This window comes from Chaetomium tenue (assembly GCF_020726465.1).
Source record: "Chaetomium tenue strain MPI-SDFR-AT-0079 chromosome Unknown F5144scaffold_5, whole genome shotgun sequence".
NCBI classification, from domain to species: Eukaryota; Fungi; Ascomycota; class Sordariomycetes; order Sordariales; family Chaetomiaceae; genus Chaetomium; species Chaetomium tenue.
In genome coordinates, this window is record NW_027117333.1 from 184795 (window position 1) to 205280 (window position 20486).

The 20486-nt window shown below is 56.4% G+C and overlaps 6 protein-coding genes across 6 annotated transcripts; 5 read left to right on the top strand and 1 right to left on the bottom strand.

The window, feature by feature from the left end:
* Window positions 1-35: 35 nt before the first annotated feature.
* F5144DRAFT_534928 (uncharacterized protein) lies at window positions 36-4372 on the bottom strand. The gene is made up of 6 exons (XM_066787022.1): window positions 2785-4372; window positions 2172-2680; window positions 2070-2099; window positions 1284-1990; window positions 832-1186; window positions 36-745 (listed from the first exon to the last, which is right to left on the bottom strand). Exons 1-6 carry the CDS (start codon window positions 4094-4096, stop codon window positions 185-187), a joined length of 3474 nt encoding a protein of 1157 aa, XP_066640759.1. The 5' UTR covers window positions 4097-4372; the 3' UTR covers window positions 36-184.
* Window positions 4373-4650: 278 nt separating this feature from the next.
* On the top strand, window positions 4651-11389 carry F5144DRAFT_651701 (uncharacterized protein; the record flags this gene model as incomplete). The annotated part of the gene is made up of 27 exons (XM_066793037.1): window positions 4651-4895; window positions 5004-5226; window positions 5303-5365; window positions 5485-5499; window positions 5646-5819; window positions 5879-6020; window positions 6143-8019; window positions 8086-8172; window positions 8206-8222; window positions 8262-8386; window positions 8423-8438; window positions 8469-8575; window positions 8615-8911; window positions 8951-9176; window positions 9207-9292; window positions 9323-9360; window positions 9397-9477; window positions 9511-9525; window positions 9556-9612; window positions 9643-9784; window positions 9818-9948; window positions 9991-10129; window positions 10163-10252; window positions 10283-10497; window positions 10540-10574; window positions 10614-10746; window positions 10895-11389. The coding sequence occupies 27 exons, from the start codon at window positions 4651-4653 to the stop codon at window positions 11060-11062; spliced, it is 4944 nt and encodes a 1647-aa protein (XP_066640760.1). The 3' UTR covers window positions 11063-11389.
* A 525-nt stretch (window positions 11390-11914) lies between these two features.
* Window positions 11915-13896, top strand: F5144DRAFT_651707 (uncharacterized protein; the record flags this gene model as incomplete). The annotated part of the gene is made up of 2 exons (XM_066793038.1): window positions 11915-12717; window positions 12783-13896. The coding sequence occupies exons 1-2, from the start codon at window positions 12053-12055 to the stop codon at window positions 13894-13896; spliced, it is 1779 nt and encodes a 592-aa protein (XP_066640761.1). The 5' UTR covers window positions 11915-12052.
* A 495-nt stretch (window positions 13897-14391) lies between these two features.
* Window positions 14392-15675, top strand: F5144DRAFT_575658 (Alpha/Beta hydrolase protein). Its single transcript, XM_066789084.1, has one exon. It carries the CDS (start codon window positions 14500-14502, stop codon window positions 15436-15438), a length of 939 nt encoding a protein of 312 aa, XP_066640762.1. The 5' UTR covers window positions 14392-14499; the 3' UTR covers window positions 15439-15675.
* Window positions 15676-18403, top strand: F5144DRAFT_575661 (FAD binding domain-containing protein). The gene is made up of 5 exons (XM_066789085.1): window positions 15676-16566; window positions 16619-17512; window positions 17564-17729; window positions 17796-17912; window positions 17964-18403. Exons 1-5 carry the CDS (start codon window positions 16048-16050, stop codon window positions 18044-18046), a joined length of 1779 nt encoding a protein of 592 aa, XP_066640763.1. The 5' UTR covers window positions 15676-16047; the 3' UTR covers window positions 18047-18403.
* A 234-nt stretch (window positions 18404-18637) lies between these two features.
* F5144DRAFT_575663 (Pyruvate/Phosphoenolpyruvate kinase-like domain-containing protein) lies at window positions 18638-20413 on the top strand. The gene is made up of 4 exons (XM_066789086.1): window positions 18638-19381; window positions 19436-19611; window positions 19687-20011; window positions 20084-20413. Exons 1-4 carry the CDS (start codon window positions 19131-19133, stop codon window positions 20304-20306), a joined length of 975 nt encoding a protein of 324 aa, XP_066640764.1. The 5' UTR covers window positions 18638-19130; the 3' UTR covers window positions 20307-20413.
* The last annotated feature ends 73 nt before the right edge of the window (window positions 20414-20486 follow it).

Sequence of the window (20486 nt, forward strand, 5' to 3'; positions counted from 1 at the left end):
GAGGCTGCGGAGGCTCCTGATTCTGTTACCGTGGAAGCTGCTGAGACCGAGATGTTGGCTACCTAAATAGCTTCCTACCTGTAGTACCTATCTAGCTGTCTAACCACCATCCTATTTCCGACATGCTTAGCTCTCCGCGGGAACCTTTCAGACCACCCCAGCCTAACGCAGTGATCACACTGGGTCAGGTAATCCACTTCGTACAGAGCTTCACCACAGTCTCAATGGTATTGCCTTCCTTGAACAGCCGAGTTGCATCCACCCACTTTGAATCCTTCCCTTTGAGCTTCTCGAAGACTTCGTGCATGTTCTTCGGGTTCGCAATCCGACTGGAGCCGCCCTTTCCGAGCTGCTTCTCAAAACAACACAGGACCAGCGCGGCGAGACCCGAGGCGAGAGCTGTCGCTGCGGAGCTTCCCTTTCGCTTCCCCAGCCCCTCGATCTCCTCGCCCGGAAACAGGTACTCGACTTGCGAGGGGTCCACAGACGTAGAAGCCGCACCGTTTTCCCTCGCGGACCCCACGGCCTTCACGTGCTTCGTGTCTGCCCTCGCCGGGTAGAGCTCCAGGTCACTCCCGTACTGGCCTTGGTCCGCGGCCGCGCAGTACATGATAATTCCCTTTCTGGCAGCCTCCTGGATCTTGCTGTCGAGCATGGCAATTTGCTCTTTGTTTGCGTCCACCTTCACCAGGCTCCAGCTCATTGAGATGATGTGCACATTTCGCCGAATTGCCCAATCTACCGCCTGATAATCGGGGTTCAGGACGTGGTTAGCGTACAGGGAATGAGAATGGGCACCGAGGGATGAGGGTGGGGGGTGGAGTTACATACATTTGCAGCGTTCTCAGCTGTCGATCTCTCTCCCAGCCGTTCTACCCTCTCCTTGTCGGTCCAATCACCCAGCTTGGCCACGTACAACTCTATTTTGGGGCACAGCCTGTGTATCAACTTGGCCATCTCGGTGCCGTGTCCGGCCGCAGATTTGTAAAAGGGGTAACGCTTGCTTCCTGGCTCTAGGACCGGCCAACCCTCTGGACCAAACATATCTGTGAAGATGTCCTGGTTGGCATCTACACCGTCGTCGATCAAAGCTACCTTGACTCGGAAATCCGTCTCGTCTCCGCGGCCACCGTCATACGGGAGCTTGCTGACAAACTCGTCGACGCTATCAAGCCATCGGTGCGTCCTAAGTAATAGAGCGCCCGGTTAGTAGTGGTGTGACGAGTCCAGGGTTTCGGAGTTTTCTTGTCCTCTTTTTTGGGGGGGAGGGGGGCTGCACGTACGTAGGTGAGTCTCTTTCATCAACCTCTTCCAATGCGATCTCTGCATCGTCAACTGTCTTCTTTTTGGGAGGGTCATCCATGGCCACCATAAGCTTAAAATTGGATGCCACGCTGCCGTGGCTCAGCGGAAAGAAGGTGTGATGGTGGCCCTGAAGTGACTTCCCCTGTAAAGGAGGGTACGGGCTTGGCTCGAAGATAGCTGTAGTTAGGTCCTCCATCGTTGAGATGTGGCTCTTTCGCTTGTTTCCAGGGAACTTGATAGACTGCATTCGTGTGTTGAGCCAGTCTGCCACCTCGTGATCCAGCTGTCGGCATTCCTTCGCCGTGGATTCGATCGTGGTTCTGTACCTTTCCATAATCTTCTGAGCCTTATCCAGGTTCTGGGCCAGATAGCCCTCCTCCTCTTCATATACGTCGATCTCCTCTGCTAGCTCGACATCTGACCCAGTATCCGCAATCTGCTCGTCTTTGATCCCCAGCCTGTGAACCTCGTTGCGCTCCGCCCTGAGTTCGGCCAAATGTTCCCGGACACTCTGAAGCTCTCGACTTTCTCTCTCGTGTTGGGTTTCTTCATATACCAGATGGTGTCTGGAGGTCTCCATCTTGCATTGGAGAACCCGCCTAACCCTCGAATCAGCAATGTTTCGCTTTAGCCTTGTGTCGAACGATTGGATGCTCTCGAAGTATTGCTCGTAACTCTCACAGCCCTTTCATAAATAGAGACAAGTGTCAGTATTGTGGATGAAACCACATGCGCGATAGAAGCAAGCCCGGGGCCCGTCTCACCCAGGGTGCCCGTAAATGGAGAGTCGTCATCTATAGTGTAAATAACGAGAGAGCACTTGGTTAGCTCGAGGAATTCTTGAGGCTTATATTGGAAACACCCACCTTATGCAAGTGACAGAGGCCGTCAGTTGCTGACCAACCTTGGAGGACGGCATTCCTGCTGCTGGAGTACAGCCATAGCTCGGCAACCCTTGGAGCCGCGGCGAGGACCGTGTGGGCTGATAAATCTTCTTTCCTCCAGTCAAGGTACCTAACATCAAAGTCACGTATGCAGTCCGCGATTACTTCGTCGCTGCAGGGCCTGCCCGCGTCATCTGTGACCGTCAGCTTCAGGATTTTCTCTACCCCCTTGTCTGCGAGCATCTCGAAGACGCCGCGCATGGCATCCATGTCTTCTTCCCACAGTGTACGAGATAGATTCCTGAATTCTTGCTGGCTCTCTTCAAGCGACCTGTGCGCCGTCTTCGGCTCTTGTGGCCCAGGCTTCGTGACAGGGACGATGAGATCGACCAGCGACATGATCTTGGGGGGTTTCAAAAAGCCATAGCCTTTCTGTTCCCCCATCCCGAGGGCGTGACCTGGCCGAAAGTTTGGATCCTTGTAGTTCTTGTCTGGGTAGGGCCAAAACAGGCCATGTCAGTTCAAATTACCTAATATCTTGACTCCACGTGCCGGTAGGTAGGGAGGTAGGTAATTAGAAAAGCGGGAAACTTACCGCCGACCTTCCCAAAGAAACACTCGCACGCCTTTTCAAAACCCCCGAGCGTAAAGGCGCCTTCGAATAAATACCTTTCCACCTCTGCGGCAATGCTGTCAGATGGAACGGGCTTCGGACATTCTTCTGTTGGCTCGTCAGGTCCCTCCGATCCTCCGTCCTCCGCCTTCAGGGAAGCCTTGGTGTGGCCGCCGAGCAGCTGGTCTGGCTTTGGCTTTTCCGTCTTCGTACCGAACTGTAAGCCACCAGGCAGGGGGGCGTTGTCGGTTCTGGGCTGGGGAAATAACTTCATCCCATCCTCTTTTACTCCAGGAATCGACTGCATGGTCCTCCCCTGGGTTCCGGCGTCAGCATTTCCATGGCTTGTTGCATATGCTTTGGTAGCGAGGTAATATCGGTAAGGCGAGTCGTTTTCTGAATTTGTTATGGTTAAGGCACTCGGGGCCTTTTGGATCAAGTCTTTGACCAGTTGGAGCACCCGCTCTCGCTTCTTCCACATCTGGTGTTCGGCCTCGGAACACTTTGGGCATGTCTCCTGCTCCTTGCAGCGGGCCTCTGCAGTCATGTTCCTCTCGTATGCCACGGCATCGTGCAAGGCGGTATTATTCTGGACACTGCCCTTTTGTTCGGAACGGCGCTGCCGCAAGAGCGTCCTTGGGTCTGAGAGCAGCACCAGGTTGTTGGCGATCTCGAGCTGCCCGACCACGGCGATATGGACACACGTCTCTCCAAAGGAGTTGGTAATGTCGAGCACCTTCTTGACCATAGCATCGCCAGCGCTTTTGCACATCCGGTTTGCAAGTTGCTCGAAAGTGAAGTGCTGATCAGGCTCAGCGTCGCTCGCCATAGTCAAAGCCTTATGCAAGGCGGTATCTTCCTTCCTATCTTTTGCCAGCAGCAGATCGGGCTCAAGTTGTAACGAGAGCTGGACCAAGGCCAGCGAAGCCTCGAGATTCCAGGATTGATCGCCACTCTTGGTGCCGTGATCTGCCCGCCACAGAACCCAGTGAAGGATGGTCCAATTGTCGTCCCGCAAGCATGGTCGGGCCGCCTCCTTGATTTCCGGTTGGTTAGGCCACTCGTTACCGGCCTTCTTGATTTTCTCGAGAAGGTTTACACGTTGCTCGTCCAACGATCGGGTCAGGGCCTTGGCACCCCTCATCCTCCTTTGACGCTGTCCTGGGTGATGCCATGGAAAAGGTTCCGGCCGTTCACTGTCATTGGGTTTGATTGGCGACGCCTGGAAAACCATGCTGGTACTTGACAACGTGGGCTGGTCCTTTCCAGGGTCGGCTGAAGGTTGGATTCTCATGAGGTCGTGTTGCGCACTTTGGAGGTTGAAATGTTGGTTATCTTTCGTAGTGTCATGCTACTTGAACAGGATGGACTGTGAGGCGGGGGGATGGGCAGCCTGGACTAAAAGGGCATGGATGTGTTACAGGAGATGCTCTGGCGCAGGTCGGTCCGATGTCCTATCCGTTCCGACAGGTTCCCTCAGAGAAGCCAATTCCCGTTTTGGGATCCGCGACAGGATCGTTCCCGCGTTGGCTGCACCCAATAGCGAATGGGAGATAATTGTCAAGAATTATTTGCTGCGTGGAGGTGGCACGGGTGCCGCTCCAAGGGCCTCTCATGCGCCCGGACCTGATATTGGGCTTTGTACTACACACCTTTCTGATTCTCTCCGAATGCATGTGGTATTATGCATGACTCCGCAGAGCCTTGTCAAATACTGGAAATCAGGCCTCAAATCCCCTGGCAGCCCGAGTTTGACTTCCCCCGCTCACCAGCAATTCTCAGAAAGTGCAACACGGCCATCTTGTTATCTTAGATTTGTAAACCTGTTCACCTCCTTCGAGTTTCCCAATGGGCCTATCAGACGATGAGGATGGCTCCGGTAGCCAGCTCAGCTGGGATCCCTCTGCCCGCCGCAGTCGAACTCGTCTGTTTTCGCGGCGGCGGTTGAACCGCAACAATGAAGACCGTGACAAGGAAACAACCGTCCTGGATCCACTGATCGACTTCAAGGAACCGGAAGACAGAGTTGGACCACAGCCGGTCGCTCGCTTCGATCAGGACCTGCCAACGGTTTCTCCTCCTTGCAGGGTTGCGTGCGTCACCCCCTAAACACTCACAATATGGCTCATTGGATAGTGGTGAATGGCACCAGACCAGATGTCTAGGGTGTTTATCGCGTGTGCTAACAGATATTTCTAAAGCCTGGTCAACGTCAGCGGTTTGAATGGGCTGGAAGCTGGCTTCGACTATGATAATCTCGCTCATCTTACATCCGTAGAAGCCCTCAGAAAGACGATCGCCACGGCTCTCGACATCGACAAGATAAGCTTTAGGTTTAGGGATGACAGGATCTTGGGTGAAACGGCCACCAAAGACGCGATAGGGAGCCTGGCAGTTGAATTATTGGATCATGTAGCGCGGTCAGTGAACTTTACGACCGAGGATGAAGAAGTAAGTCCAACGTAAACTCACAGCCGCCGCGGACTGACATACCCTGCAGCAGCCCGAAGACATAGTGGTTATCTTTGTAGCTCGTGACTTGGGTGGCTCGGTGCTAAAGCAGGTCCGTAATTTTGCTGGCTCCAAATCTGGGTTACCTGTGATGGCATTCTAAGCCCAACCGGGGCATACTAGGCTCTGCTTGAAGCATCACAGAACTCAAAATACCTGCACGTGTTGCAGAGAACAGCTCTTCTGGTATGTTTATACTCATCTTTCCCTCTTTGCCCGCCCGCCTGAAACTAGCTGTGGCCGATAAAACTGACAAACCATCGTACCAGGTCTTTGCTGGAACACCTCAACGTTGCGGCCAGGATTGTTCATGGACTCATATGCTCTCGAAGCTATTCTACGAACGGTCCACTGCCTTGGACGGCCCTTGGCTCCCACAGCAACTCCAACATCTGTCCGCTTTTCACGAAGACTTGACAGTGAAGTTCAGAACCCTTCTTGAGACGGGCGATTTCGAGCTACTCAGCATTTACCAGGAGCCGCCAGGGCTAGCCACATACGAACTGGTTAGCTCCCTTTTTGCTTCCGCTGGGCCGCTGACTCACTGACCCCGAACCTTACCTAGCTTGTCCCGGAAGCTGCTGCCACGCTGAGCCAGCCGAGAGAAGTACGAATTGGTCTCCACAGGTCTTACCAGTCGTTGGCGGAATTCCGTGATCTCATTACGCAGACGGCTTTTGCAAACAAAGTCCAGGACGTCCGAAGCAGTGCGTGCTCTTTCCTTCTTTACCTGAGCTTATAGCAGCTCCCCACAATCCCTTGCTTGGTGCCTGGGTACGCGTGCTGGGTATGTATGTACCTTCACCAGCACTAACTGCCACTTTTATAGAGCGGCAACCCGAGTATCAGTTGTTTATCAAGCTCCTTTCAAATCACGGGCTTAGCATACCGGCTCGCCACTACAACTATTCGAGACCGGCATTTAGAAACTTTTGCGACTGGCTGCTTCTGGACAGTGCCTTTGCCCCTTGGGTGGACACCGAATTTTCTCTCGAGCTACTCCCTGAGGATTCCGTGGAGCGTGCAGGAACGCTCATTGCAAAGAATGTTATGGTTCTGGAGGTGGGCGAAGCTATCAATGACACCGCAATCCTCGCTGGCTCGCTTGTCGCCTCGATGAGAAGCAAGAGAGCATTGGCAGTCGACCATTTCATCACTCTGGCACACCACCATCCTCAGGCCCTAACTCTGACTAAACCCCAGTTGATGGCCTCTTTGTGTCACCAGATTCTCACCCACAGCCCGCGACTCCTTAACCATATCGGGCAATGGCTTAAACTTGCCCGAGAGGCCCTCCAGAGCCACAATTTCCACTGGAAGGAGGCCGTGTTGTGGCAAATTCTCAAGAGACTGTTCAGCAGCAAATCTCTGCGCCACGTCTGCATCATCATCCATCAGCCGCCGGAGGCGAAGTTCTCCCGGCCCTTCCTGGACCTGCTCACCGACGTCGATAGTTTGTTGGAGACAACCAACATACATTGTAAGATATTGGTGGTCCGGGCCATCTCCTCGAGCAAGGGCCCGCCCCAACGGTGGCCCGTACTGCAAAAAGTCATCAGCCACGGCGACGAAGGTGCTAGAGCGGCCCTCGAGATGGACTTTACCGAGGAGTGGCGCATACATTCGCATAGCGGCCCGGATCCGACCGCACTGCGGGCGAGGGCGGTCAGCGTCCTTCTCCGAGACGGACTTGAACTCGGAAAGGCCCGACTCCTCGCGAACTTGATAGCGAAACACACGTTGTTGTCATTGGAGCTACTAGTGAACACGTCCTTAGGTTGGGAGACAGACGATGGGTTGGCGTCTCTGATCTCCGACCTGATACCCAAAACCTTCAGGGCTTGGGTGGGCACTGGACTCTTATGGATGACCCACGCTGCAAGACCCCTGACCCGGATCGAGTTGGAAGCCGCGCTAAGCCTTGCGTTTGACTCATGCCGGAACTCAACCGCAGCGCCACTACCTTTGTGTTTGGTGGACATATTCGCGGATTTCTTGTGCGGCCTTGTAGAAGTTGACGCCACCGGTGTTGTTTTCTCAACGTGCCCTTACATTTGCGGACGTGTTCTCACCCACATCCGGCTGGGCCAGGATGAACCCAAGCTCTTTCTGGAGACACAGCCAAATATAGGGGCCCCCGATGGGCAGGCTGAGCTGGCTCTTCATTGCCTCCGTTACCTAAGCCAGGATGGTGACTCGATGGAGCAGCCCGCGGCACCGCTATGTCGATATGCCGTAGAACATTGGCTCTCTCACCTCAACCTATCTGAGGACACCACTGTCATCGCTTCTGTCATGGCCGACTTTGTCCTATCAGATCAGGATCGGGCCGGTCGATGGATACAACAACGGGCTCTCTACTGGGCGTCCCATGACGCGGTGGCGTGGCGAGAGCTAGAAGCTTCAAATCTCGCACCCCCAAGCCTAGAAGAGTTGGTTAGCGAGTTTTCTTACCAAAGCGCTCACGGCTCAACGGGAATGATGGAGATAATCGACCTAGCATTTGAGGCTAGCGCCCTTCGAACTGTCCGGGGCCGGCAGATGTGGCATGCCCTAGCGCTGGCTGCAGCCCAGACAGGGAAGTTGGATGCACTCCGCGTACTCGACGGGAGAGGGCACTTGGACGGGGACGGCATCCTGGATGCCATATACGAGTCTGGATCCAGAGATGCGTTGCGCGGCCTCGTGCAAATCAAGCCCGCTTGGGTACGCAAGAATATCCACAAACTCGTACAGCATGCGGTACGGTCTGGGGACCTTGATCTCGTAGAGAGCCTCCAGTACGAGTTTGGCCCCTCCTTCAGCTCTGCCAACTACGAACCGCCTTTGATCCACGACCTGGCTGCGAACGGGCAAATTGTTCCCTCTGACCGCTTGTGGGAGGGGCTCAAGTCTGGGGTTGAGTACCAGTCCCCCGCGGGGCAAACGATTCTGCATGTGGCTGCCAGCTCTGGTCATGTCGATCTGTTAGCCAAGCTCTTGGTGGCAATATCGGAGCCAGCGCTTCGCATTAACCACCACGACGCGTTAGGCTTAACCGCGTTGCATTTGGGGACAGCGAGAGGTCACGTTGGTGCCGTGGAGCAACTCCTTGCTGCCGGCGCCCAAGTTGATCCCCCTGACAAGTTTGGGCAGACTCCCCTGCACATGGCGAGTGCCGGCGGTTATGTCGAGACGGTTCGGGCCCTAATTGGACGCGGCGCATCCATAGGCTTCAGAGACGACGAGGGGAAAACGCCGCTCCATCTAGCCTTGGAAGACAGTCACCTTGACGTGTCGATCGTTCTTCTTGACAAGCTAGTATCGTGCCCGGAACAACGGCGTTCCGTAGATCTCGATGCCGCCGCCAAGGGAAGCCTTACGCCGCTGACACTGGCTGTGAGGAATAGCCTGCTCCCAGCAGTGAGGAGCCTACTCCGTCTCGGAGCGGGCGTTAACACGGCCAATACCAACCAGGATAACATAACTCCGCTACACGCGGCGGTTAAGCATGGCTCGTACGAAGTCGTAGAGGAACTGTTGGGAGCGGAGGGCATCGAGGTCAACGCCCGCGATGACCAAAATATAACACCTCTTCACTTGGCGGCCGAGCTGGACCGTCCCCGCGTGATACGGAGCTTGCTGGACAAGGGAGCAGACGCTAGTGTTCAGGATTGGCGCGGACTGACGCCCCTTTCGGTTGCATGTCTTCCGGGCAATGCCTCTGCAGTGAAGATGCTGCTTCCGTCTGTCCCTCGCGACCAGCTCGGGCTCCCCTATTATTGGGCTTCGAGGTCGGGTAACGAAGAGGTATTAGGCCTCGTCTTGGATGCGGGCGTCGACAAGAATTCAAAGTGGAGTATTGACGGCGCAATACATCATGCGTCCTTCTGCTCGGAGCCCAGGCTCCTGAGGCTACTTCTTGTCCGGCGCGTCGACCTAGAGGTGCGCGACAACAACGGGGCGACTGCATTGATGCGCGCTGTCGAGCAAGATGCGCGTGAGTGTGTCAAGCTTCTGGTCGACGCAGGCGCGAGCGTATCTTCGGAGGATGGGAAAGGTCACACAGTTTGGTTCCGCGCGGCATCCATGAACCGTCTAGAGTGCTTTCGGATATTGCTCCGTTCGTGCTATAGTATGGAGTTCAAGGTACCAACCGGCAAGTCGGTCAGCTATGAAACAGTAGTGGATATGGCCCTGGCCGAGTTTAAACCCGAGATCTTTCGGATGCTGGTTGACCACCTCTCAACCCTGTCGCCGCAGTTCTCGCTATCACCAAGCCCAGACATGGTGGTGCGGTTGGTGTCGCAAGACTGCGATGTGGAAAATATCCGGACCCTACTAGAAAAGGCCAGTCACTGGGACCCCAACGAGGAGGTTGGCCGCCGCGGGACGATGCTTCACTATGCCGCGTATTTCGGAAGACTCCATCTAACAGAAGTTCTCATACAATCCGATCGCGTGGACGTGAACAAACGTAACGACGAATATGGTACGCCCTTGGAAACCGCCGTCCGCGAGCCAGACAGCCCTTCCTGCATAGAGATTGTGCAGAAACTGCTGGACAAGGGGGCCCTCACCTCCATCGGAAGTTCTTACTTCGGCTCGCCTCTACACGCGGCCGCGGCCACACCCAATTACATCTGGATGGACGGAGTAGAGGACCGGTACCTCACCATGGCGCGGTATATTCTGCAGCGCGACCCGGCAGCGATCAACCTTACGGCCGGTTACTTTGGGACGCCTTTGGCTGCGGCGTTGGATCGCGGGACGGAAGCCATGATCACCGAGCTTCTAAATCACTCACCAAGCCTCGTCATTATAGCAAGTATCGTTGGTACCGTTCTCCATGCTCTCGCACGGAGGAAAGAAGCAGTCGGAGGCCTGGTCCCCACCTTGGAGATGTTGTTGGACCGGGCAGCCCCGGGGGTCACGCCCGCAACACCAGACGCGGTCGGGCGTTTACCGATCCACCTAGCGGCGGTTGCAGATAACGAAGCCTTCATCTCGCTCCTGACCACACCCGAAGTAACCCTCCTTTCTAGGGCTGTGGGAGGACGACACGCACTGCACTTCGCTGCAGGGTCAGGTTCGATGAGCGTTGCTGCGGAGCTCCTCGTTCGGCACCCGGAGGCGATTGATGACGTCGACGACGACGGCTGGACCCCCCTGCACTGGGCATGCCGCCAGGACTCCGTGCCCATGGTGGAACTGCTGCTTGAAAACGGGGCGGACAAACACCGCAAGACGAAACGCGGTTGGCAGCCCATCGACGTTGCCATGTATCACGGCTTCCACGACGACATCGTTGAGCTCGTTAGGGTCAGCCCAGAGACCCCAGAGAAGCCCCCGCCGCCGCTACTGGCGGGCGAACAAGAGAGGTCGCCACCGAATGCCGCTGCGTTGGCGATGACGGGAGAGTACCTGTCGTATCATTGCGACAACTGCGTATTGGTGAGTACTTACTTTTCTTCCTACCAGCGATAGGCAGATTCACCATCATCCCGGTGTTCTTGGAATCTGGCGCCAGTTATCCTCTAGGGATTTATATGCCTGTCTCGGGTGTAAAGTTGCTAATTGCGTGACGCTGGCCACCCCTTAGGACATCTACGGGCCGCGATATTGTTGTACGTGCCACGGCCTGGACCTCTGCTTCAAGTGCTTCCGGCTCACGTCGCAACACCTTTTTACGGGCCATCACTTCGAGTTGTTCGATATGCTCGGGAACAGATTGTCGGCAGCGGGAGAAGAGGACACGGATGGACATTAACAATGTGCGACGTTTGGTGTGAAACACTTATAATAGGCAGGCAGGGAGATACTCAACTTATACCGTGTGTGCGAGCAGGGGACAGAGGATTGGAACGGGAGCCACAACTGATCACAAGAGCCGCCGCTGGTGATTATGTGCAAGGCGTGAAATATGTTCCAGTTGACTTCCATACGAATACAAGATGTCACATCCAACACACCGCTTGGGGGTGCCGACAATTAGTTACGACGTAGGGCTGTTGAAGCGGTCGTTCGGGACAATTCCAGAACCAAGCCTGGTCAGCCCCTTGGCAAGCAATCCAATTAATTCACGGAGCCACTCACTCCCCAAAAGAACCAACTGAAAATCCCGGTGGACCAACGCTGCAAACCCCTGAACTGCGCGAGGATCGCCAGCCAGTAAAATTACCCAGCAGCACTCCCGTTTGGACCCCACGATCGCCACCGTTGCATCCGGGCAGATGCACCCGACGCTGGAAAGATGTGAATAGCTGGCTGCAGTGAGCGGGGATGGGAATGGCAGGGCTGAACGGCCCACGCAAGCCAAGCTGTCTTGTGATGGAACGCTGAACAGTGTCTGTCAGACAAGGCGGAACGGAGAACATGGCAGCGAAACCCCTCCTCCCTCCTCCCCATGATCGGGTCACCGTGCGGATTGTGCAACTTGTGCACGCGTGCGTCGGCAGATTCCTGGGCGGCGGAAATCCCCATTCCCCCAGTTAACTAGTAGGTAACTCCCTAAATTACCTCGGACTGCGCCCATCCCATCCATCCTCCATCCCCGTCGTGCGCTCTCCTCCACAACAATAACATCCCCCTTCCCGGGCCATCCTGTCCTATCCACGGCACAGTCAGCGCCACGAGAACCACACCCTCCAGTCCGACTCGAATCCGCTTCCCCAGACTCGACCAACCGACCGACCGAATCCTCCAAACCCCTCAGCGATCCATCTCCCGATCCACCACGACCCCTCTCCCCCTTTGAACGATGCACCTCGACCCAACCCCTCTCCCACCCGCCCTCAACCACATCCTCGAATCCATCACGCGCGTCTCCGCCCTCGTCCAACCCGCCTTCGGCCTCGCACCACCCTCACAATCCCCCTATCACACCCACCACCACAACCGACAGCAGCAGGGGGAAGGGCAGGGACAAGCCGACACCACCACCTCCAATATTTCCCCCGACGGCGTCGCCAACCCCAACAGCCGGCAGGAACGCGGCCACAAGCGTGTGGTGCGCGTGCGCTACGACCTGAACCATGCGCGGTCGCTGGTGGAGCAGCTGAAGGGAGTGTTTTGTGCCGATGCCGGTGAAGGGGGCAGGTGGAATGGGATAGACCGCGGGCGGAAGGGGTTGGTGGAGATGCGGCAGGTGGCGGCGGTGTTGGGGGCTGGGGCGCTGGTGTTGTACTGCTTAGAGGGGGCGTTGGTGGAGTTGGGGCGGTTGTATGACGTGGAGGAGGGGGTTAAGAGGGGGGTGGGGGCTGGTGTTTCTCGGGGGCGGGAGGGGAAGGACAAGGAGGAGAAGGAAAAGGATGTGGATGTGGTGAGGTGGATGAGGCATGAGAGGAGGGGGGAGGTGTGGGATTTGATGAAGGGGGTGAAGGACTTTGGGACGGCCGTTTGGTTCTTGTTGACCATCTTCGAGAGGTAAGTTCTGGGGAAGGGGGTGATGGGTTGAGCGGTGCGGTGGGATGATACTGACAGTTTGGTAGTCCATCGTCCGACGAAGCTGCGATGGGCCGAGCGAACCTTTCGACGGCGGTGGCTGATATTATGGTCAAGGACAACGCGCTGTCGAAAATGATCCACAAATTATACCCGGACTTGAATCCAAGATTGAGCAGTTTGGAGACAGCAGGTGTCTCGACCATGGGCGGCTCGTCCCTTGGAGTAGATACACTTAGATCCAATAGCGGTGCTGTGGTCTTCGGCTCTGCTAGTACCTCTGACAACGCGGCCATCACTTACGATATCGACGACAGTGGGGATTCCGACTCCGACTCCGAGCCCGGGATAGACACCCCTACATCATCCGTGTTTCCTATCTCGGAACCAGACGAAGAAGGACCGGAACTAGGTTACCAGTTAACTCTGGCCGCCATCCTCAACCCCAGTGTCGTCCGCGTGCCGGTCGCCATGTCCGTAAACCCGAATCCCTATAAGTCACGGCCATGGCGCATCACAAACGAACATCCCCCATCCTCCCTCAACTTGAGCTCCCTCCGGGTCCTGACCGTGTCAACCGCCGGCATCGACATCTCTCCACTCCCGGAAGACATCGACACCTCGCTCCCGCCAAGCGCCCCTAACAAAACCCTCTCCGCCGATGCCGTCTTCCAACTCCCCGACATCACCGACGAGATCGTGCTTGACTTCTTCCGCCGCGCGCTGCATGTCTCGCGCTTCGCGGCGCGGTTCGAGAACGGGAAGTTCCCGTACACGGGGTGTGGCGGTCGCTCAACCGAAGAGGAGGACAAGCTGGGGGGGCTCTTGCCGCGGCAGCTACGCGAGCTGTGTACGGATCTCTACGATGAGCTTGTCAGACGGAATGTGGAGGACCAGAACAAGGGCCGGAGGGAGAGCGCGGACAAGGCACAGTTTGTGGAGCCAGAGGGATTCAATGCTAAGAGGAGGCGTGCGAGGGAGAAGTTGGCCGACATGGAAGACGAGCATCTGGTTAAGTTTATTGCACTGGCGCTGAGGGAACTCAATAGGCGGTGCGGTGCGAATGAGTATGATGGCTCGCGGGCCGCCGAATGCCGCGCCGCTGCCGCCCTAAAGCTGGAGGGAGTATTGGGTGATCAGGCGGAGCATCTCCGGGGATGAAGGCGGATTTGGACCAAATGTTGGCCAAAAATGGGTTTCAAGCGTTGTGGACACTATAAAAGGTTACGGGAAGGGATGGATTTGGTTGAGACTGGCTTTCTTGGGTAATTACTGGGGATCCTTACTGACCTCGATTGACATATTATTGATACTACTCGATAGACTCGACAGTGACTTTACCATAATCGACTTGCCTACTAGTATGGTGGTTGTTTGTCCACTCTTCTGGCACGGAAACCCCTTACGACCATGGCCCCTGAATCACACCACGACTGCCACCCACCACAACACACAACTGAGAGAAACGTAACAGGGACTGGAAGGAAAGACTTGGCCAGTGTTCCTGGTAATCACTCGTCACGGTGGCGTGATTGTGTGCTCCTCGTATGGTGATCACCGCTCCATGGCGAGAACGCCCCCCGAGTGACATCATGCCACCCGTGCTCAATCATAAACCTTGGGACTCCTTCAATGCTTACCTTCCACCTCCTATCTACCTACCACAGGACGCTCACCGCTTTTCTAGCATCTTCAAGCGTAAGTGCAATTAGCACAACAACCTTCAACAACATCAATCCCAACAACAACAACAACCCCATCAAAATGGCCGCCACCCTCCTCCCCCACCACGCCCAAACACCGCACTCCATCCGCGAGTACGCCGGGCTCGCGCGCCCCCCACACCTGACCCGCCTCGAAAGCGCCACGCACAAAACGGGCCACGTCGAGCCCCTCAGCATCGACGTCGAGGACTCCCCCGAAGGCGGCTTCGTCCCGGGCTTCCTGCACCTCCCGCCCGACTTCTTCACCAACCCGCCCGCCGACGCCTCCCCCGCCGACGCCACCCCACGCACCGCCCGCCTGCTGGCCACCCTCCCGCCGCACCACCACCGCACCGCCGCCATCCTGCTCTCGGGCGCCGGCGGTGGGCTGGCCGGGCCCAGCTCGATTTACTTGTCGCTGGCGTGTAAGCTAGCGACGCTGGGGCGTGGGATCCCGGCGTTGCGGTTGGATTATCGGTATCCTGGGCGGAGGGAGCAGTGTGTGGCGGATGTGAGGGCGGCAATGGCGTTTTTGAGGGATATGTATGGTTTGGATCGGTTTGTGTTGGTGGGTTGGTCGTTTGGTGGGGCGGTGGTGTTTACGGCGGCGGAGGAGGATCCGAGGGTGGTGGGGTGTGCGACGGTGGCGAGCCAGGCGGCGGAGGCGGAGGGGATTCAGAAGTTGAGGCCGAGGCCGGTGTTGTTGATGCATGGGAGTGGGGATAATACGTTGGATGTGGGCTGCTCGCAGAGGTTGTTTCATATGTATGGGGCGGGGGATCGCATGTTGGAGGTGTTTGAGGGGGATAATCACTCGCTGAGCAAGAATGCGGACGAGGCGGAGGTGATGCTGTGTGAGTTTGTTGCGAGGTGTGCTGGGGTGAGGGTGGATGCGCAGGATAGGAAGGATGTGGTGGGCGCGGAGCTGGTAGAGGAGGGGGAGCGGCATGGCCTGATGGAGAAGGGAGGTGATCTGAGAGCGCCGGAGCGGGAGGACTAACTTGATCGAAGGTGCATGGTGTTGTACGATGTCTGTGATTCATTGCGGTGAGCTGCGTGTAAATTGTAAGTGAAAAGTATGCACATTATATCGTAAGTGTGGAAGACCCAGAGGGATTCAGGGGTTCAGGGGCTTTAGCCGCAGGGACAGACTGAACATAGGACCACCAAATGTAACTTTATTTTCAACGCCACAGCCAGTACATGTAACTCACTTTTATTTACTTTTAAGCATTCCACTATCTTCAACGGTGAATTGTTCGCCACCTTCTACTTGGCGCCTACCAGAACTGCCGGCGGCGCTAGGGAATTAAGAAAACCCACCATTCCGACGCCAAAGCCGAGGGCCAGGGGATGCGGGGAAACGGGGCCGGGCACCGCGGCGTTCCACTTCCCCAGACCTATGCTGAGCTTGAATCGCCGGCCTCCGGGTAGATCTGCGCATTCCGGAACGGGTGAGGCGGTGCCTCGGGTACATGACAATCGCGACTCGCGAGTTCCTGAGTCAGCGCCAGCGACGGCGACAAAATGACCTTAAGAAGCGGTTAGGATCCGTGTTTCACGTCCCGACGTCCCTTCCGAAACCACACCACTCCACACCACCGGCACCATGACACCCGAAGCCGAGAAAGTCGACGTCCTCATCTGCGGCAGCGGCTCGGCCGGCCTGTGTGCCGCCGTCTGGCTCGCCCGCTTTGGCATCAACTACAAGATCCTCGAGCGGCGCGACGGCCCGCTCAAGGTTGGCCAGGCCGACGGCGTGCAGACCCGGACGGTCGAGATCTTCGACAGCTTCGGCATCGCCGAGGACCTGCTCAAAGAGGCGTACCATGTGCTGGAGGTGGCCTTTTGGTCGCCCGACCCGGATGCTGGGGGGATTAGGAGGACGAGGTATGCGGCGGACAAGGAGACGACGATCAGCCACCAGCCGCATGTCATTCTGAACCAGGCGCGGTTGAACGCGTTGATGATGGGGACTCTGGGGGCGGCGCCGCCGGTGGAGTATCAGTGTGAGGTTAAGGGGTTGGAGGTGGACAGCGCTGCGGCGAAGGACCCGGATGCGTATCCGGTGAGGGTGAGCGCGGTACACAATGGGAAAGAGAAGATTTATCAGGCCAAATACGTGTTGGTAGGTAATCCCCTATCGTGATCCCCCCAGGTACACAGCCTAACATGCCCAGGGCTGCGACGGCGCGCACAGCATCATCCGCAAGTCGCTCGGCTTCAAGATGGTGGGCGACAGCACCGACGCCGTCTGGGGCGTGATGGACATCTACCCACGCACCGACTTCCCCGACATCCGCAAGAAATGCGTCATCAACTCGGCCGCCGGCAGCATCCTCATCGTGCCGCGCGAGGGCGACGCCATGGTCCGCTTCTACACCGAGCTCCCCGCGGGCGCCAAGGTCGGCGACATCAGCCTCGACAGCCTGCAGAACCACGCGCGCAAGGTGTTCCACCCGTACACGGTCGACTTTGCCGAGACCTTCTGGTGGTCGGCGTACGCCATCGGCCAGCGCCGCGCCGACTTCTTCCACCGCGACCACCGCGTGTTCCTGACGGGCGACGCCTGCCACACCCACTCGCCTAAGGCGGGGCAGGGCATGAACGTTAGCCTGCAGGACGGGCATAATATTGGTTGGAAGCTGGGCATGGTGCTCAAGGGGCTGGCGCGCCCCGAGCTGGTCGAGACGTATGTGCTGGAGCGGGAGCGCACGGCGACGGAGTTGATTGAGTTTGATCGTGGGTTTACGAAGTTGTTTAACTCTAAGTACCGTGAGGAGAATCACGTGTCGCCGCAGCAGGTTGCTGAGCAGTTCGTCAAGGCGGGGAGGTATACCGCTGGGCAGGCGGTGCGCTACGATCCTTCGGCTGTTACGGCGATCAGTGAGCGCGACAGGGAAGTTGTGTCCAAGGTGACGGTCGGCATGGCGTTTCCGAGCGCGCAGGTTGTGCGGTTCTGCGACGCCAAGGCCATGCAGTTGGTAAAGGGGCTGCCGGCGAACGGGAGGTGGTATGTTGTGGTGTTTGCGGGGGATGTGTCGAAGCCGGAGATAGCGGCGCGACTGGAGAAGGCTAGTTGTTCAACAGTAGCAGGTAAAGCTGTTCGGCTAACCGTATCTCAGGTTTCTCAAGCATTGGAACAAGCCGCTCTGCGGTTTACGCCGCCAGGGGCTTACCCAGATAGCGTTATCGACCGGGTTTTGGTAATTGCGTCGGACAGGGCAAAGGTCGAACAGGAAGAGATTCCGATTTTTTTCACACCTGTAACGGGGACGAGGGGAATGAAATGTAGGTTTCTCAATGCATTCCCAGCGACTATGGGTCGACCACTAACTCGGGCGCGTTGGTTGGTAGGTCTAACGAAAGTGTACGCCGACGAAGAGAGTTACAACTCCGGGCATGGACATGCATATGATGCTTATGGAGTCAACCCCGAGGAAGGCGCACTAGTTGTTGTGCGGCCGGATCACTGTGAGTTGCGCTCTCGCGGTACGTCGACGATGTATGCTAACGATGGGCCAGATGTTGCAAAAGTTGCTACTTTGGGCGAGGTTGATTCGATACAACACTTTTTCGAGGGCTTTCTAATCCAGAGCGGGATCTAAACTGGAAGGAAATATCTCCTTGCCAGCTCAAACATGAAATCGAGCTTTGTTCTGGCATGTCCGTCTGCTCTCTCCTTATTCGTTATTCTGACATCTCAACACGTTGATCCCTTCCTGTGATGGCAAAGGCACCTCCACGTTTTGTGATGACTTCAGCTTCGCTTCTGCCTAATCTTCAAGCCGCCCCTAGCTATGGAGTTGCCAGAATGTGGCCCCTTTGAGCATAGCGGAGGCTGAGTCTTTAACACGGCGCAGCACAGTCACACCTGATGCTCACGCATTGTTTTGTTTACTTTTGCTCACTTCCACCAATGACCAATTAAGGTACGAACTATCTTCTATCATTGGCCTTATCACCCTTGGCTTGGATTAGAAATGGGGTGTCGATGGATACCTAATTTGGACAGGGGGTAGCACGGATATAGACTACTTTTGTCCTAGTCTAGAGGCCCTGTTATGTGTTCAGGAGATAGGTACGCAAGCTCTGGCGGCATTTTACTAATCTCAATGTAGGTAAACGACTGGACCGCAACGCCCCGGATTCCCCGAGTGATGAATTGATCAGCTTGGATCAAGCTCGAGTCAGCTTCTCGAATCATATCGACAAATTCCCGGGGATTCGGGTATTTGCTATTCTTAATTCCGATCCTGTCAGCTTACGTCCGCTAACCGCCTGCCTGCCAAGCCGGTGGCCGGGGAGTTTTTGCATGAAGACCGGGATTAGACGGGCGCAACAAGGTCTGTGGATCTCCTGGATCACAAATGTATTGGGAGAGATCCAAGTTGTCGACATAGGGTTGCTTTTAGGCGGTGCAACTGTCAGCCGAGCTCCGCAATGAAAGGCCCAGGCATGGTTTATCGAACGCGTATGGGTGGTGTGGTTCGGAGGAACTCGAGGTGGCATTGCGTGTTCTCCACAGCGCATCATGAATATAAAACCTCAGCCAGGCCATAGGTTGCTGTGTACTATTGTTTTATATCTCCCATCTCTCATCTCTCATCTCTCATCTCTCTCAACACTGCAACATTGCAAACCAGACACTACCCTACTCTCAATTAACCACCCAACACACCAACCTTCACCATGACTGACAGGCCGTTCCCCCAGCAGACTCAGCTGCACACCGTGGCTGAGCACCGCGCTGCTGTCCTGACGTACCCCGCCAACTTGCGGGAAGCTCTTCGTCAGGCCAAGGAGGATCCTAAGAAGACGCTGCTTGGTGTCGCACAGGGCATCCCCAGTGTTTTTGTCACAAAGGTTATGGCCTCCGCCAAGCCCGATTTTATCTGGATGGACGTTGAGCACGCCATTTTTGACCGCTCGACCCTCTACGAGTAAGTGCACCATCGTCTGGAGGAAGTATTTACAACGGTTCTGACCCCACCCAGCTGCATCCATGCCGCGCAACATCACTCCGAGGGTAAGACGCTGGTCGTGTGTCGTGTCCCCAAGCACGACGAGGTCAGCTTATCAACTGCGCTCGACGCCGGTTGCGCCGGTTTCGTGATCCCCCACACCGAAACCGTCCAGGACATCAAGGACAAGGTCAAGGACATCTTCTACCGTGAGTAACACCGCCTTTGCAACATCCACTTTTGCCATTCTGGCATTGATCACCAAATTAACAACCACCCCCCAGCACCCCTCGGCCAACGCTCCTTCAGCCCCTGGACCTTCACCCCGGGCATCTCCAACCAGTCGCTCTACGCCAACGACGCGTGGAACATGAAGAACTCCAACAACCACATCTGCATCATCGCGCAGATCGAGAGCGTCAAGGGCCTCGAGAACATCGAGGAGATCGCGGCCATGCCCGAGGTGGACGCGCTCATGTTCGGCCCCGGCGACTACAGCGCCGACGCCGGCATCGACTTCCAGCTCGGCGCCCCGCCCCCGCAGGCCTTCATCGACGCCATGACCAAGTTTGTCTCGACGGCGCACAAGTACGGCAAGCCGTTGTTTGGGTGAGTTTTGAGCCTTTTTTTCTGGTTAGGTACATACCTACGGTACGGTGCCGTTGCTAACTTATTTGACAGTGCTGCCCAAGGCCCCGCCATGATCCCGCTCATGCTCCAGCAGGGCTACACCGGCCTGGCGGTGACGTTTGATGTTTGGGGCATGGCCAACATGGTGAAGGACGGCATGGACGAGGCGCGCGCCGTGATTGTGAAGAATGTGGATGAGACTGCTGCTGCGGCCAAGGCGAACGGCTCGAATGGTACCGCCGAGGTGCCCACCCGGGAGGCGCCTTCGTCGTAGAGGAGCACCGGAAGTTATAGACGATACCCTCAGCTCGGTTGTACGATTAGTTAGATCTTAGAAGAGAAGCGTTGTATTTTACTAGAGCTTTACGCTACAATCTGCATACATAAGTGTATGGAATCGTGGTCTGTGGTCCTCCACCCCTGCATGTGTTTGTCCGTTCTACGGCTTTTGGCG

Excerpts from the sequence above, each read along its gene's own strand:
- F5144DRAFT_534928 (XM_066787022.1), bottom strand. The coding sequence starts at position 4,096 with ATGAGAATCCAACCTTCAGCCGACCCTGGAAAGGACCAGCCCACGTTG. Across the intron at positions 2,681-2,784 it reads TTTCTTTGGGAAGGTCGGCG|ACAAGAACTACAAGGATCCA; the intron begins GTAAGTTTCCCG and ends GGCCCTACCCAG. Across the intron at positions 746-831 it reads CAGCTGAGAACGCTGCAAAT|GCGGTAGATTGGGCAATTCG; the intron begins GTATGTAACTCC and ends CCCGATTATCAG.
- F5144DRAFT_575658 (XM_066789084.1), top strand. The coding sequence starts at position 14,500 with ATGGCCGCCACCCTCCTCCCCCACCACGCCCAAACACCGCACTCCATC.
- F5144DRAFT_575661 (XM_066789085.1), top strand. The coding sequence starts at position 16,048 with ATGACACCCGAAGCCGAGAAAGTCGACGTCCTCATCTGCGGCAGCGGC. Across the intron at positions 16,567-16,618 it reads ATCAGGCCAAATACGTGTTG|GGCTGCGACGGCGCGCACAG; the intron begins GTAGGTAATCCC and ends TAACATGCCCAG. Across the intron at positions 17,913-17,963 it reads TGTTGTGCGGCCGGATCACT|ATGTTGCAAAAGTTGCTACT; the intron begins GTGAGTTGCGCT and ends ACGATGGGCCAG.
- F5144DRAFT_575663 (XM_066789086.1), top strand. The coding sequence starts at position 19,131 with ATGACTGACAGGCCGTTCCCCCAGCAGACTCAGCTGCACACCGTGGCT. Across the intron at positions 19,612-19,686 it reads GGTCAAGGACATCTTCTACC|CACCCCTCGGCCAACGCTCC; the intron begins GTGAGTAACACC and ends ACCACCCCCCAG. Across the intron at positions 20,012-20,083 it reads TACGGCAAGCCGTTGTTTGG|TGCTGCCCAAGGCCCCGCCA; the intron begins GTGAGTTTTGAG and ends CTTATTTGACAG.